The sequence below is a fragment of the Aphelocoma coerulescens genome, chromosome 4, assembly GCF_041296385.1.
Source record: "Aphelocoma coerulescens isolate FSJ_1873_10779 chromosome 4, UR_Acoe_1.0, whole genome shotgun sequence".
NCBI lineage: Eukaryota > Metazoa > Chordata > Aves > Passeriformes > Corvidae > Aphelocoma > Aphelocoma coerulescens.
The window spans coordinates 67,730,685-67,744,695 of record NC_091017.1 but is presented as its reverse complement, the minus strand read 5'-3'; the positions used below and the strand labels follow the sequence as shown (position 1 = coordinate 67,744,695).

The 14,011-nt window shown below is 38.0% G+C and overlaps 1 protein-coding gene across 3 annotated transcripts in view; it reads right to left on the bottom strand.

Annotated features, from left to right (window-relative positions):
• TBC1D14 (TBC1 domain family member 14) overlaps positions 1 to 14,011 on the bottom strand; it is a 65,600-nt gene that overhangs the window by 38,292 nt on the left and 13,297 nt on the right. For all 3 annotated transcript variants that reach the window (XM_069014495.1, XM_069014497.1, XM_069014494.1), the window contains exon 3: positions 4,453 to 4,573. In XM_069014495.1, the coding sequence (XP_068870596.1) occupies positions 4,453 to 4,573 (121 nt within the window). The remainder of the gene's footprint in view (positions 1 to 4,452; positions 4,574 to 14,011) is intronic.

Here is a 14,011-nt window from a genome sequence, read left to right as displayed (position 1 = left end):
CAGTAACAACTACCCAAGCTTATACTTCTATTTAGTATCTTTACTCCTGAAAGCAGATACTTATCCTCCAACACTGCCTGCTACACCTCTTTAGGATCCCTCCAGCTTCCCGGGCTTTTGAGCCACACAATTTACTAGGCATTTTAGAGAGCAAGAAAGCTAAAATAAAAGCTTTAAATCTGGAAAAGGAGGAAAAAACCTCTTACTTCCTTTCAAAAATACTTTGTAGCTATTTAAACCAATACTCAAAGCTTACTGCTCTCCATTTGTCTGATGCTTGTAACATATTCTGTACTTTCATATGTTGTTAACATATGGGAAGACGTCCCAACGGCATCAAAAGCAGAACTTCGTCAGCTACACTCTGCTAGATTATGATACCTAGTGGGTCATATAAAATTCTTTTATTATTAAAATACTCAGGAACAATCCCCTGACATAGTATTAATTCACACTTTCAATTACAGTGAATGGAAGCTACGACTCTTGCTTTGTCTGTTTAAATATGATAGCAGTTTTGTTTGAGGCAGGTAATTTTCAAGACAGGACAAGGGCAACACACTCTTTGTAGAGTAATACAGTCTACTGGAATTGCTGAATGATCTATTTAGTACTGTTCTTGTTGAGGAAAAAGAAAATACTTTTTAGGACTTCATCATTGACATAAAAGGTTTCCTTTCTTTACTTATTTTTATTTACCTTCACAAAAATTAGATGTCCTTTACATATGATTGCAGTAAAATAAAAGTATTTGTAACTGGATCAGAAGGCAAGACATGAAACAGCAGTGCATTAAGGCAACTTGCAAGATTTGGGTTTTTATTCTCAAGTGGGGAAGTTAGTTACACCTTTATTTCCACAGAATGTAACAATAAAAGGCATAGGTTAGACCAACCACAGTAATTATACCTTCTTACACTGCCCTTGCTTCTTGTTGAAAAAAGGAACTCTGGCCCACAGATCTAAATCCTGCCTTTCTGAAGGCTGACTAATAGAAATGAACCCAACAGTGGAGACCACAGGAAGTGACTCATTCACACCCTTGGACTTCTCATGCAGAACAGAAAAAATGCACTACACATTTTCTAGCTTCAAAGTGGCGGTGAAGTCTGTGGGCTAATGCTCACCCAATATTGGCAGCTACAGCCATCAGTCACAATGGCTTACCCAGGCTATCCAAAGACTAACTCAGTACAAGCAGAAGACAGTGCTCTATCCAAGGCTGTAGCTCTAGCACCTGCCAGAAGCAGCAGCCAGCCTGAACCAACGACTTCCCCTTCCAAAGGCCCTGAATGGACCATATGAATGCAGTAAAGCACGGCTCAGGCAAATGCTCAGAAAAGCTCTGTATTTTTAGCCACTGCCAGCCATCAGCAGAGGCTGCAGATGTGCAGATGCGGAACACGAGGCCGCAGCTCCCCACGCTGCACAGCTTCCACCCGCACTGCTCCTGCACATGGAGCTGCACAAGAACCTGCACACATCAGCAGTCTGGGACTTTGCTCTGCTCTGGGCTTTTTTTAATCTGGAGAAAACCCACTGCTTATAATGGGACATTTTATCACTATCTGCCTAAAGCATGGGTTGTAGTAAATTCTTTCCATATTTCTTGCTATGTGCTGTTGCTTTGAAACTCTTTTCTATCTAACAGACCCAAACCAGAAAACAGACTCGGATAAAATCACTTTACTTCATCGACTAGGATTATAGCTTAAATCATGTGAAGATTGAATTGAATTAGAATTAACCTAATTCAATTTATGAAGTTTTTCCTACACTAATGTTATAAGCTTTACTCTTCAATCCATAACAAAGAATCACCTGTAAGCCAAAAAATTCATTTTCCTGTTTTGAGAGCTCATTTTTACGTTATCATGTGCTACAGAGTGAGCCTCTTCAGTACAGCTGATTTTAATTGACTGGACTGTTGACCCCCCCCACATATAGCCATATCCTAATTATTACAGAAAAACATTTGGAAAAATTACAATCCCCAAGTTAAAAATCATAGTTATTTTTTAATTATTAAGGAACTGCCATTAAAATTTTTAAATATTCCAATATGGAATGTCAGAAAATGAGATCATAAAATATTTACACTGAATTTTTGAGTCAAGATTGTTATTGAAAGGCCTCAAGTTTTATATGTGTTGAATTTTACCAGTATTGAAACTTAAAAAAATGAAGATGTTCCATTGAGCTCTTATTGGAATTCATATAGTGAAAGCTAAATTGTACAACCCTCAAAGGGTCAAAGCACACTTGGAAGGCAAAAAAACCTGCAAAACTCATTGATTAAAAATGGATACTGCTATTATATTTTAAAAAATTAAAATAAATACACTATTAAAAAAAGTAATTTCATTTCACTGAGGAAGAAAGCTGTAACATGTCTCTAGGATATAGCCAAAATCTGGCTTTCCTCTATATGCCTTAATCTTTTAATTCACAAAAATCTTGACTGGCCACATGCACACAAGTTCTGTGAAGACAGATCACATGAGAGTGATATGATGATTGTTGAATTTTTAAAGGAATTTCTTTTGAAGAGCATTCACTAACAAAACTGTGGGGAGAGAAGTTGTTGCAAATATATGGTATTTACAACTTCTGTGCTTGACAATCTCGAAAAGAGTTTCTAAAAGAAACAGTGGCTGCAAAGCCTAGTTCAGTTCTACAGTCTACTGGAAGAGAACTTAGCTGAGGTGCTGTCATTTGACTTTTAGTGCATTTTCAAACATCAATTGCAAAAGGAACTGGCATAACCAGTTCTGCTCAAGCAGAATTCCTGAAGATAACTGATATAAAAAATTAATCATGCAAACCTCCATTGCAAATGCAGTTCCAGCTTCTCCAAAATTAATGATTTTGACAGCTTTAAAGTTTTAATTTAACTGGATAAAAACTATACAAAAGCTCTCAGTGACCCAGTAAAACAACCCAGCCTGAGCATATACCAATATTGCTTCTTCATCAGAAGACTAATACTCATGCATATTTTCAGCATTAAAAACAGGACAAGCAACATCTTAGCTGGAGTGATTTTAATTCCTACACTGTTAAAATACAGTATGATGCTATGTTGTATATACACTTGTTGAACAAATGAGCGTTGTCACAAGAGTTTTTGCATGGCTTGAGAAAAGCTGTATGTGCTCAAAAAGCCTGTCTGACCATTGTTTTGGTGAGGGATCACCTAAATCAGGCTGTGCTTTTAGATGGTGGTGAGGTCCAACTAGTGACTTACAGCACTACTCATGATTCAAAGTCGACATGCCAAAAATAATCTCAGAAAAGCACCAAAACATTTAGGAAGGATTAGTTAGTATTATCCAAGAGGCACTGGAGACAATTGTTTTAGTCTGCAATTTTGCCAGAAACTCACTAATGGCTGGATGCCATACCACATAAGTATTTAATAATGACTGTTTTGTAAAAAATTTAATACAACTATTCAAAACTGTAATGTAAGATAGTTTGCATGTAAAGGAAAAAGAGTCACAGTACCAGCAACAACCACAAAATGTTAATAGATTATCTACTCACTTACTAAAGAACAGACACTACAATAAAATATACTGCTAAGTGTCAGAGTACTGCAATTATTAAGTCTCGTCAATTTTGTCATCAAAAATCTTTAGTGAACACTTCAGAACCATTAATTGTGTCAAGACAAGCTGTAGATAAAGTCTGAATGGTTGAGTACAGTGACAAGTTCAAAAGCTGCCTCAATTTCACTTTACCAGCCTAACTACAGCTAAGAACAGTCACATGACACATGGATTTCCAGAATACTTTACCCTGAATTAAGCAGCACAGTCCTTCAAATCAGCATTTGCATTTCACACACAGCATCTGGTTTTGAAGTTTTACTACGTGGTCTCTTTCCATGCAAACATTACTATTCCCACAGCGATTTGAACAAGGAAGTGACAACCGAAATACAAAAAAAGCTCCAAACACATTAAAAGGCTACTTGCAATCCAAAAATCCCAGATCAAGTCAGACAGATCAAAAGAGGTTTTCTTGTCACTGAAAGAGCAGCTCATGAACTACCGACCACACAGCTGGATTTCACAAGATTTTCCCCATTGGAAAGGCAAGTCATTTGACTCACTGGCCAAGAGCTTTGGTTCATCTGTAGTAGAACCAGTTCCCTGAAATGTTGCTTTCAACAATGTTGGAAAAAAGTGGGTTTCACTTAGGATTTTTATTCTCTTATGACACACTAAGGAAGGTTCTTCACGCCTCACATACTCAGTGTAATGACCAAGTAGAACACATTCTTCTGAATAGCACTGCGGTAACAGAAGGAAAATTTCAACAAAGAGCCTTTTCTGGTATTGAAATCGTGTGCAACTCTAACGATATCTGCACAGTCATATATACTGATCATAAACTTAACTGGCTTCTTCACTCATCATTAATTCTAACACAGAATTAAACAAATACCTTTTGTATTTTCTTTGGGTCTTTCTGTAAGTTTTCTCCAAGAGGTACTTTTCCAAACAACTTCCATCGCACATCATTTTGTTTTTCAAATCTTGCACTTTGCTTTCTAGTAAACAAACTCCTAAAAACAAAAGAAGTTTTATTAAGAAAAAAGGTTAATTGATTAATTATAATGAAAAGAAGGACAAACATTTGCTAAGCTTATGGATTCCTAATCACATATTCCAACTCCTCTTGTGGTTGTGCTGACAGACACTGTTTCCCAGCTTCAAAAGGTACATCATGCAGTATTATCATCATACCAGGCAATGGACTTGGTTAAATGACAACTTTTAGATAAAAAAAGATCATTTTCCAACTTTCTAAAAGTGGACACCCTTTTTTAGCCTTTCTGTAGATCATTTAGTCTCACTCTTTAAAAAAAAGACTAAGGCAGTAAACCTCTTGCTGCACAAACATTCTCTACCCACCTGTTACAACACATTACTACCAAAAATCACAAGAACCTTGGAGACATAGTAGCCTTTTACTGTATTTAATCTGCTTTCATAAAAGATTATTTTTCCTAAATAATCTTAAAAACAGCTATCAAAACACATTAATTCTGAAGTCTCTCTGAAATGTCTAATATTTACTAGCTTAAACTCTGTAGGAACAGTCATAAAGCTAGACATAAATGCACTGAAAATTAGATTAGTTTTATTGACATTGCTAGTTTTAAACCATAAAGCGATTTGCCAGACTTGCAACTTCACACCACAACTACTTTTTTCCAAAACTAGAAAAAACAGTACAGACCAGTCTTCATGTTTTTGATAGCACTCAGCTCCTCCAAAAGCACAGATATTCTATCCCCATGGCACGCCTGCATTATTAAAGCAACAAATTTTCTTTTGTCCTACTGTCTAGTTTAGCACATATTATTCAAATATGTCCAGGTTGGTTCCATTATTTACTCACCTCAAGGTAGGTTGATCTGGAAACTGACTATAAGTTTTTGCTCCCTCATTTAAAGGAAAATAAAAATCCACTGAGACAAAAGCAATTTTGCTACTGCACTCAGCAGGCAACTCCAGTACCTTCAAACCACAGATGCTTCCATTCTGACATTACTGCTTTTCCTTACAGTTACCACCTTAATGCCGTGTGTGCTGGCACATCGAGTGCAGATTGTTTCTTACATATAAAGTGTGATAGTTTGGAAAATAAAACTACATTGAGCTTCACATTCTAAAAGAACTGAATACATCTCTGCAATAGGAACAATCCAGGCACTAAAAAGTTGTTTTTCCTTGTCACTTTGTATCAGATCACATGACCAATATCATAGCTATACCAACAGAGATGACATTGCTGGAATACAAGAGATATGTTTAATATGTGGAAAACAATTGAGGTCATAACATTAGAGTATGCTGAAATATATTATAAAGTTAACAGTATGCACTGCCATCCTTAAATATGCATATATTTATACAAATTATCACATGCTTCTCTATCACAAGGGTACAGTTACCTTGAAATTCAAACCAAGAACAAATTATCATATTAAAAGATAAGAACAAAGTGTTTATGTACAGAAACCACGCAAGTCAATTACAACTGATGTCAAAGCTAAGCAGTAACTGTACTTCTCCAAACCCCTTTCAGCTACACAGGGATTATAAAGAAACTAAAGCCCGAGATGACAGATTTGTATCATCATTTCAGACAGCTACCTGGGAAATAAAATATAAAGACAAACAGATAAGATACTAATTTTTATATATATATATATTCAGTCCATTTAAAATGGAGAAATATCAAGCAAGTTCTAAAATATATCTAAGAATAAAAAGGAAAGCGTGACAGAAACAACATCCTAAAATCTACTGAATGTAAATAGGATACACTATGTAAGGTAGACTGGCTGCTCTTGCAAAAGGGTTTTTTTCAGATTGTTACTACTTCAGAAGCAAGCAAATTCCAGACTACAAACCATCTTCAGAGAAAAGAAGAACTTCTAGCATCAGGGACACTGGAAGAGTCCAGTAAGAAGGCACACCTCTGTGACAGCTCTGTGCACATTCAAATCCTTTTGCAAGTAAAAGGCTTTCCCCACACTTCATTAGCACTGCAATAACACAAAAATTAAAGGCAATTTTCTCTCTGTCTCTATCCACATTAGAGGTTGCTAGCACAAGCGTATATACAAGCAACAACTCCCTCAGTCTCCTCTGAAGGATTTTAAGAACAGCAGTAGGTATTTACCCTCAGAGCAAAAAAAGATGAATTGGAATGATAAAAGTGTAACAGCTCTCTGCTGCAAGTGCCTGCGTAAAATGAACTAAATCTGAAAAGACAATCTCACACTTCCTCTCAATTCAATTCCACAATCCTAACTATCTACTTTTCCTTTAGAGGCAGCATCATAATAAATAATCTGTTCTACAGCTTATCTAGCAGATGGCACAGCACTCGTTCAGCTCACTCTTCTCTATCCCTACATTCTAGGGCACCAGGCATCTCTTCCTTCCTTTGTACTGTGTCAGGGATTTTCAGATCACTTTTAATTTAAAATATATATATTGAACTGAAAGCAGTAGGTATGGTCAATATACAGATTTCATTCTGTACTCTCCTTTTCCTCCACCCTCTGTCTGGACCTAAGTCCTAGTATTTGGTTGGTGTCCACACTATTTACAAACTCCAAAAAGTCTCAAAATCCCCCAAAGGCTTAACATTATCAGCAGTCACAAATCAGCACACTCAGATGTAGAACAGCAAACTACAACCTGCTCTTGCTTTGACTGAGGACACAGCATTAAATCCTGATCTGCCCCAGACTGGAACAGACCAAAGGTAATATATGACAGGATGGCATAGAAGGAGCAGAAGAGATGCCACCTAATTTGCACCTATTCTGAGAAAACTTAAGGGGAAAAAAAACCCAACCAAACAAAAAAAAAATCTATGGAATGTTCTCTGGTTCAATTTCTGCAGAGCTTTGCAATAAATCAGGACAATACCACAGGGTCCTGATAAAGTCCCTACCTGAGATTCCTGAACTAAAAGTAAACCTTAAAATATCCAACTGCCTTAGGAGGAAGTTTCTGCCATATATATGTCAGAGCAAATAACTCATAGCAAAACCTTTCATTTTTTGTTGCTACAGCACAAAAAGGAATTACTTTCCTCCTATTCTTACACAGCTCCCTCAGATTTTCAAGAAAAGTACTAAGTGGTTTCACTTCGAGCAAATTCACTAAGAAAAATTCCATGCTAAAGGTAACTTAAGGAGATCTTACTAACAGAAAATACAGGTTAACAAGAAGCAAAACTTCCCTATTTGAAAAAAACAAAACAAAACCCTAAACAAACAGATCTTTACTCCAAAGATGAGCTCAGAAATTCTAGTGTAAAAGATGTCAAAGTTTCATTACAAGGGTTTTAAGATAAAAAAAATTAATTTGAGATCTTACATTTAAAAAAGGGCTGACATGCCTTGAAAGAAAAGATCACATACTCATCATTATCTCAGTATCACTGTCCTCTTCACAACTATCAGAGCACATCATGATGATTTACAATAGGGATATTAACAAGAACATCTGACATGATGCACGATGTCTGCAGTCTCATTAGTGTGGAGTCATTAAAGTGTCATGGGTTACATCTTCATTTCTGTTGTACATGGCAACTATTTTACACTAAGTGTCTGCAGCTGCTTATTTCAGAGAAGCCAAGCACAGAAGTTAAACTGAGATCAAATTTCAACTAGAAAACTGCTTTTGCACAGTCCCCTAAAAACAGTATTTGGCACCAAACAGCTGTTTAACATTGTTATTTTAATTGAGCTGTGGAGAGGGATTACCTACCTGAAGAGAATTTAATTCTAACTCCAGGTTTAATTTTTACATACAACGAACATCCTGTGGTAGGACAGAGATGGAACAATCAGTTGCTTGAACATACAGATATTCCATCACCACTCTATACTGATCTGCCCAGCTGCCTTTTCTGTGGGGAAAAGAGGAAGTTAATACCAAGAGGCAAGTTTAGCAATGTCAGGAAAACCTTATTTTTTAATAAAACTTTAGAAACAATTCCATTTTGGTTCTCCAAGCACTGCTAAAATAAACATACAAAATAATTGCCATATATACGTACTGCACATGTATATATTGCCACTATTTTTGTAACCTTGTGTGCTGTCATGATCAGGCTGAAGCCCCAATCAAATTTTAAAACTGTGGTTCTAACGATATTAGATATTCTAACGATATTACAACAAGTAATCAAGTCAAACCTATCCATATTGCATCTGTAAGAGCATTTTCAAACTTTTGCTTTTAAAAAAAGTCTGGAATCACCACTGAAGCAGAAAGTTTATCTAGTTCTGTCCAATTCTCTTTCCAAGAAGACAGGAGGTCTGCAACACAACTGCCAACAACTACTGCCCTGTGAGGAGTTGAGAGCAGCAGATCCACAAGCATTCAACTATTCGTTTTTCCACATTTCAGCTGTGCTTTGTTCCAAGCAAGGTTAGTCACTTTTGTGAAGTCACCTCTTGAGAGGTCATCCCTTTCCACCATGTCCCCCCGTTCAGCATGCAAACCTATCCACTAAAGCAGCAGAGACAGTGCTGCCATGGTTTCTGTTGCCAATTTACTCCAAGTCTTGAAGTCAGCTGTAAAGCTCCTTCCTGAAAAGTCTCAAAGTCTTCTCTATCCAGGCATGCTCAATACTGAGCCCATCAGATACCTCTGACTTTTGGTACCACCAGAGTCAAGGGACTGTTTCTCTGGCACATGTCACTGAAACAACGGGAAAAAAGGATGGGCTCACACAGGAGCTGTCAGAGGGTGGAGCTGAGCAAGGCAGGCACATACACACCCACTGACAACTGTTGGTCCACACACACATCCCTGGACTTCCAGGCAACACACAGTATTTTTTTACCAGAATGCCCAAGATACACCAGTTTCCTGAAAGAAAGGGTAGAGGAGCTTAGGATTTAGGAGTTTTTACAACTACAGCATCTGGGTTCTTCAGAAAATCTGAATTTTAACTGTATTGCTGTGACTATTTTGCCAGGGCTCCTTAGATGAAGTTCTACAATACTTGAACTACTGGCATGCAGCACAGAGTAACAACTGCAAGCAATAGAAAAGTGAGATGGTATATGCTGCTCTGTGGTAGCCTAACACTGATCTAGCATAGAGATTACATTTGCAAGTAAATGGGTTCCTTACTCTTAAAAAGACAGTTGGTACACAGAAACATGTATGAAAATTGTGTAGAAACTGACCCAGCTCATGCAAACTGATGCAATTTCTTATCTGCATTTAACCAACACTAATTTGCAAATGTAAGTAAATTTTTGTTACAAGTTTTAAAAATACACACAACATCTGCTCTCAAGATGCATGCTCCAAATTTTAATTAGTCTTTCAATTAAGATTATTTTCAGAAGACAAAACAAGTGGAATAGTCATGCAAATTAACTATGGGAAGGACTTACCAGTGTCATGAGCAGAACAGATGAAAAATAAGGACAGTGAAGAAAGTTCAAAAGGTTCAGTTTTGTAGAACAATTTTATCTTGAAAGACAATTTTTCAAATGAGTATCAGACTTGCATGTGTTCTTAAGAAGCAAGAAAGAAACAAAGTCAAAGTTCATTTCAGCTGCTTCTGAAGGAAGACCCTGAAATTACCCTGATAACTCTAAACTACGCAAGGAGAGAGCACCAAGGTCTTGAGCCCCTCGGCCTATCCAAGGCTAAGTACATGTATAGAACTTAGATAAGTAAGCAGATATTAATCATAAGAACCAGGTAAACCCACACTGAGCACATAAGCACTGTAAGAAATGTCTCCACAGACATTATTCCACAAGGCATCCAGAAAACTACATTGAAACAAGACATTTTAAATAACATATGGTACCTATTAAGCAAAAAATATATTAAGATAAATTTTATTAAGTAATTGCTGCATTAACATCAAAAGCGTCCAGCCACCCAACCTTATATGGTATTAATTCAATTAACACTATCTGCTATGGAATTCTACTATGGAATTTAGTCAAAAGGTACAACAACATTGTTTTCTTCTCATCCTCCACTGACCTTTTCTATTCTGTACTAATCATAACTTTTGCAATTTTCCAATAAACAGAAGAAAGATTCTCACCTCTAGATGTTCCCAACCTGCTCACTTAAACAATTTCCAGAGACTGAGAAAACAAATCCTGAAAAAACAGCAACATTCTATCAAAGGAATTTTTGTTACCAGATTAGTGGAGGAACAAGACTGACACGTAAATCATGGTGACTGGAGAACTGATGGACTTGAGAAGGCATTCTTGTCAGGAGACCCACCAAAGTCTCCTGAAACGCCCTAAATCTACATTCTCCAAAGGTAAAAGCCAGCAAATGGTAGCTATGACCCAGTAACACTGGTTTCTAGAAATAATTCGCTAGATGTAGTGACTGCCAGTTCTTACATTCCCTTCTCTCAAACCCCAATCACCTCTAAGTCAATCTATACAACGAAACAACCAACAGACAGGACACCATCAAAACAGTTCAAGTACTTTGGCTACGGTGAAGAACCTCCATAAACATGTCTGAAGTTATGCTTTGAATAAGATTCCAAAATTATATACAAAAGCAGGGTTTGCAGAATTTTATCTCTGGGAGACTGCCAAAGGTCAGACTAAAGGAAGAACAATGCTTGGTTTATGGATAAACAAATCAACAGAAATAGAGCCAGACAGCCTGCAAATTTACCTACCTATGAAAGGGGTAACTAATCACAGAATTACGTTTTATAAATTCCTACCACATTTTATAAACAAAGTTTTCCAACCACTGACATTCCAGTATGTTAGGTAAGAATCAAGAACAATGACACTTCACAGGGTAACAGATACCTGCAGGTCTGGAAAAAAAATACTTCCACAGTAGAGAGAAACAGTAATACAATATAAGTTAGCACTACAGGATACCTGATAGCTTGCAATAGGGTAACTTGGAAATTTCTCTGTATTTCTGGGAAAAAGAGTAGAGTTTAATAAACTGTTTTATCAAAACTACAATATTCTGCATTTATCTTTTTTTCTTACAGATTCCCCTCATTTTACAGGGGAACAAAGCAGTGCTGACTGCACTGAAGTGTCCGAAATGTGCAAAGATAAATTGGGCAGTACCCTGCGAGTTTAGCTGTTAGGACTGCTTGCTGCAAGCCAAGAACTATTTTGCATATGGATAATGCACAGTGCTGGTCTACCATAAAAACACTGCAGAATTCTCAGAAAATGGAGTTTCAGCAAGTTAAGACTGTCATACAGAATCAAGACTCAAATCCAACTTCAGACTAATATGTTAGCATCAACCAGCTATAATTAACAATCCTTTTCTAGCTGGCCAAATTCCCAGCTCTCCTCATGTTATCAGAATAAATGAAAATTCTATTCCTCAAATCTGAAAGTAGATTTCTTCATTGATTTGAAGCACTATTACCACACAAATAAAAAAACAGAACACATGAAATGTCATCCTAAGCAAAAAGCTGAACCCAAGTAAAATGTAAGACCTTGCAACAACAGAGATTAATTATGAACTTGTTTGCATTAACATCAAAAGCAAAAAGTGAGTAAAAGCTCTGCCTGGTACCTACAAGACTATATCTGTATCTAGCATGGGGCCCATGGACTACAACAAATAAGATCAAAAACTGGAGGATGACCACTATGATGGCTGGGTGCTGAGGCCTACAACATACATGCAGGGATGCTGAGAAAGGTGTTTTTATTTAGCCTGGATGACCATCCTCAGGGATGCAATGAGGAATAAAACCCAAGAGGCAAAGCAGCAAGCTGCTGCAAGGCAAGTTTCAAATAGATAAAAGGGGAGGAAAAAAAAAAAAATCACAGTGGTAGAAGATAAATCCCGAATTGTGCAGTCTAGGGAGGTTACCTCCAAGCTTGGATGTACTCACAACAACTGAACAGGGTCCCGAGCAGCACGCTCTAGGGCTGAAGCTGCCCTGCACCAAGCAGGGGCCTACACACAGTGCCCAGAAATCCCTCCTGACCTGAACTGCTCTGTGATTCCATACTCGCGGAAGGTTCCTGCTCACCAAGGGGAGACCAAGCACCAAGTACATGTCTTGTCCTACCTCCAGTTGTTGCCAAGTTCTTGTGTTTATTCTGTCAGCTCTAAGGTGTGAATGACCTTAATATTTACTGTAGGGTTTTTTCTTTATTATTCTTTGGTATGGCTGGAGAACTTTGGAGGCATTTAATGACTAAAAAGAGAGGCTTAACACAAATAAAGGAATGGATTCAGAAAATTCATGGTTTTCATATATCATTTCTGTTAATAAAATTCTACATAAGAAGGAAAACTTCTTTGACAGACCATCTCTTATGTGAGCCTTTTTAAATGTGTTTAAAACCGAAGTTAATATTGACTCCAACTTCTCCACAGATTATGTAACACAGGAAGTGAGACGGTATAAATAAAAACATCAAGGAGCAAAAAGGATATTTATTCCATCTAATTTCACCTTGCTCACTGCATTTTTCAGGAAAAAAGAAGTCATCTGAACATTAAACAGTACTTTGATCAAATGGAGAGAGATAGAGCATCACAGCAGCAATTGTGCTGATACTCTCTATTCCCCAAGTCATCTACTTCTCGCAGCTCCTTTTAACAAAGAAAAACATCAGGAAAGCTCTTGCAAATCAAATGAAGATACAAAGACCATCTAACCCACCCATTCACTAAACCTTCATATAGACAATGAATCAGAATTAAAACAGACCTTAATTTCATTAATCTGAATTAGCTCCTAAAGTCTCATACACATCTCTGAGAAACATTTGTAGCTCTCACACTTTCTATTCAAAAGCAAGTGTGTGCAGTGCTGTGTTGGTTTTGCATGGCAAGGTTTCAGTAGTGGAGGGCTACATGGGGGGCTGCTGTGAGAAGCTGTCAGAGGATTCCCCCATGTACAACAGAGCCAATGCCAGCTGGGTCCAGGACAGACCTGCTGCTGGCCAAGGCTGAGTCCAACGGAGACAGCGGTAGCTCCTCTGGAATAACAGTTAAGAAGGAAAAAAACTTGCTGCACAACAGCAGCAGCAGTCAAAAGAGAGGAGTGAGACTGTGTGAGAGCACCAAGCCTGCAGAGAACAAGGTGAGTGCAGAAGGAGGGACAGGAGGTGCTCCAGGTGCCTGAGCAGAGATTCCCCTGCAGCCCCTGGTGCAGCTCATGGTGAGGCAGCTGTGCCCCTGCAGCCCATGGAGGTCCAGGATGGAGCAGAGATCCACTTGCAGCCCATAAAGGACCCCATAGCAGAGCAGATGGATGTGCCCAAAGGAGACTGTGACCCTGTGAGAACAGGAGCAGGCTCCTGGCAGCACCTGTGGCCCCTTGGAATGAGGAGCCCATGCTGGAGCAGGTTTGCTGGCAGGACTTGTGACCCCACAGGGGAAGGGAGGATGTGGGGAGCATTATAGCTCAATGCTGCAAACAACATACAACACCCATCTATGCTACAGGTCACGTT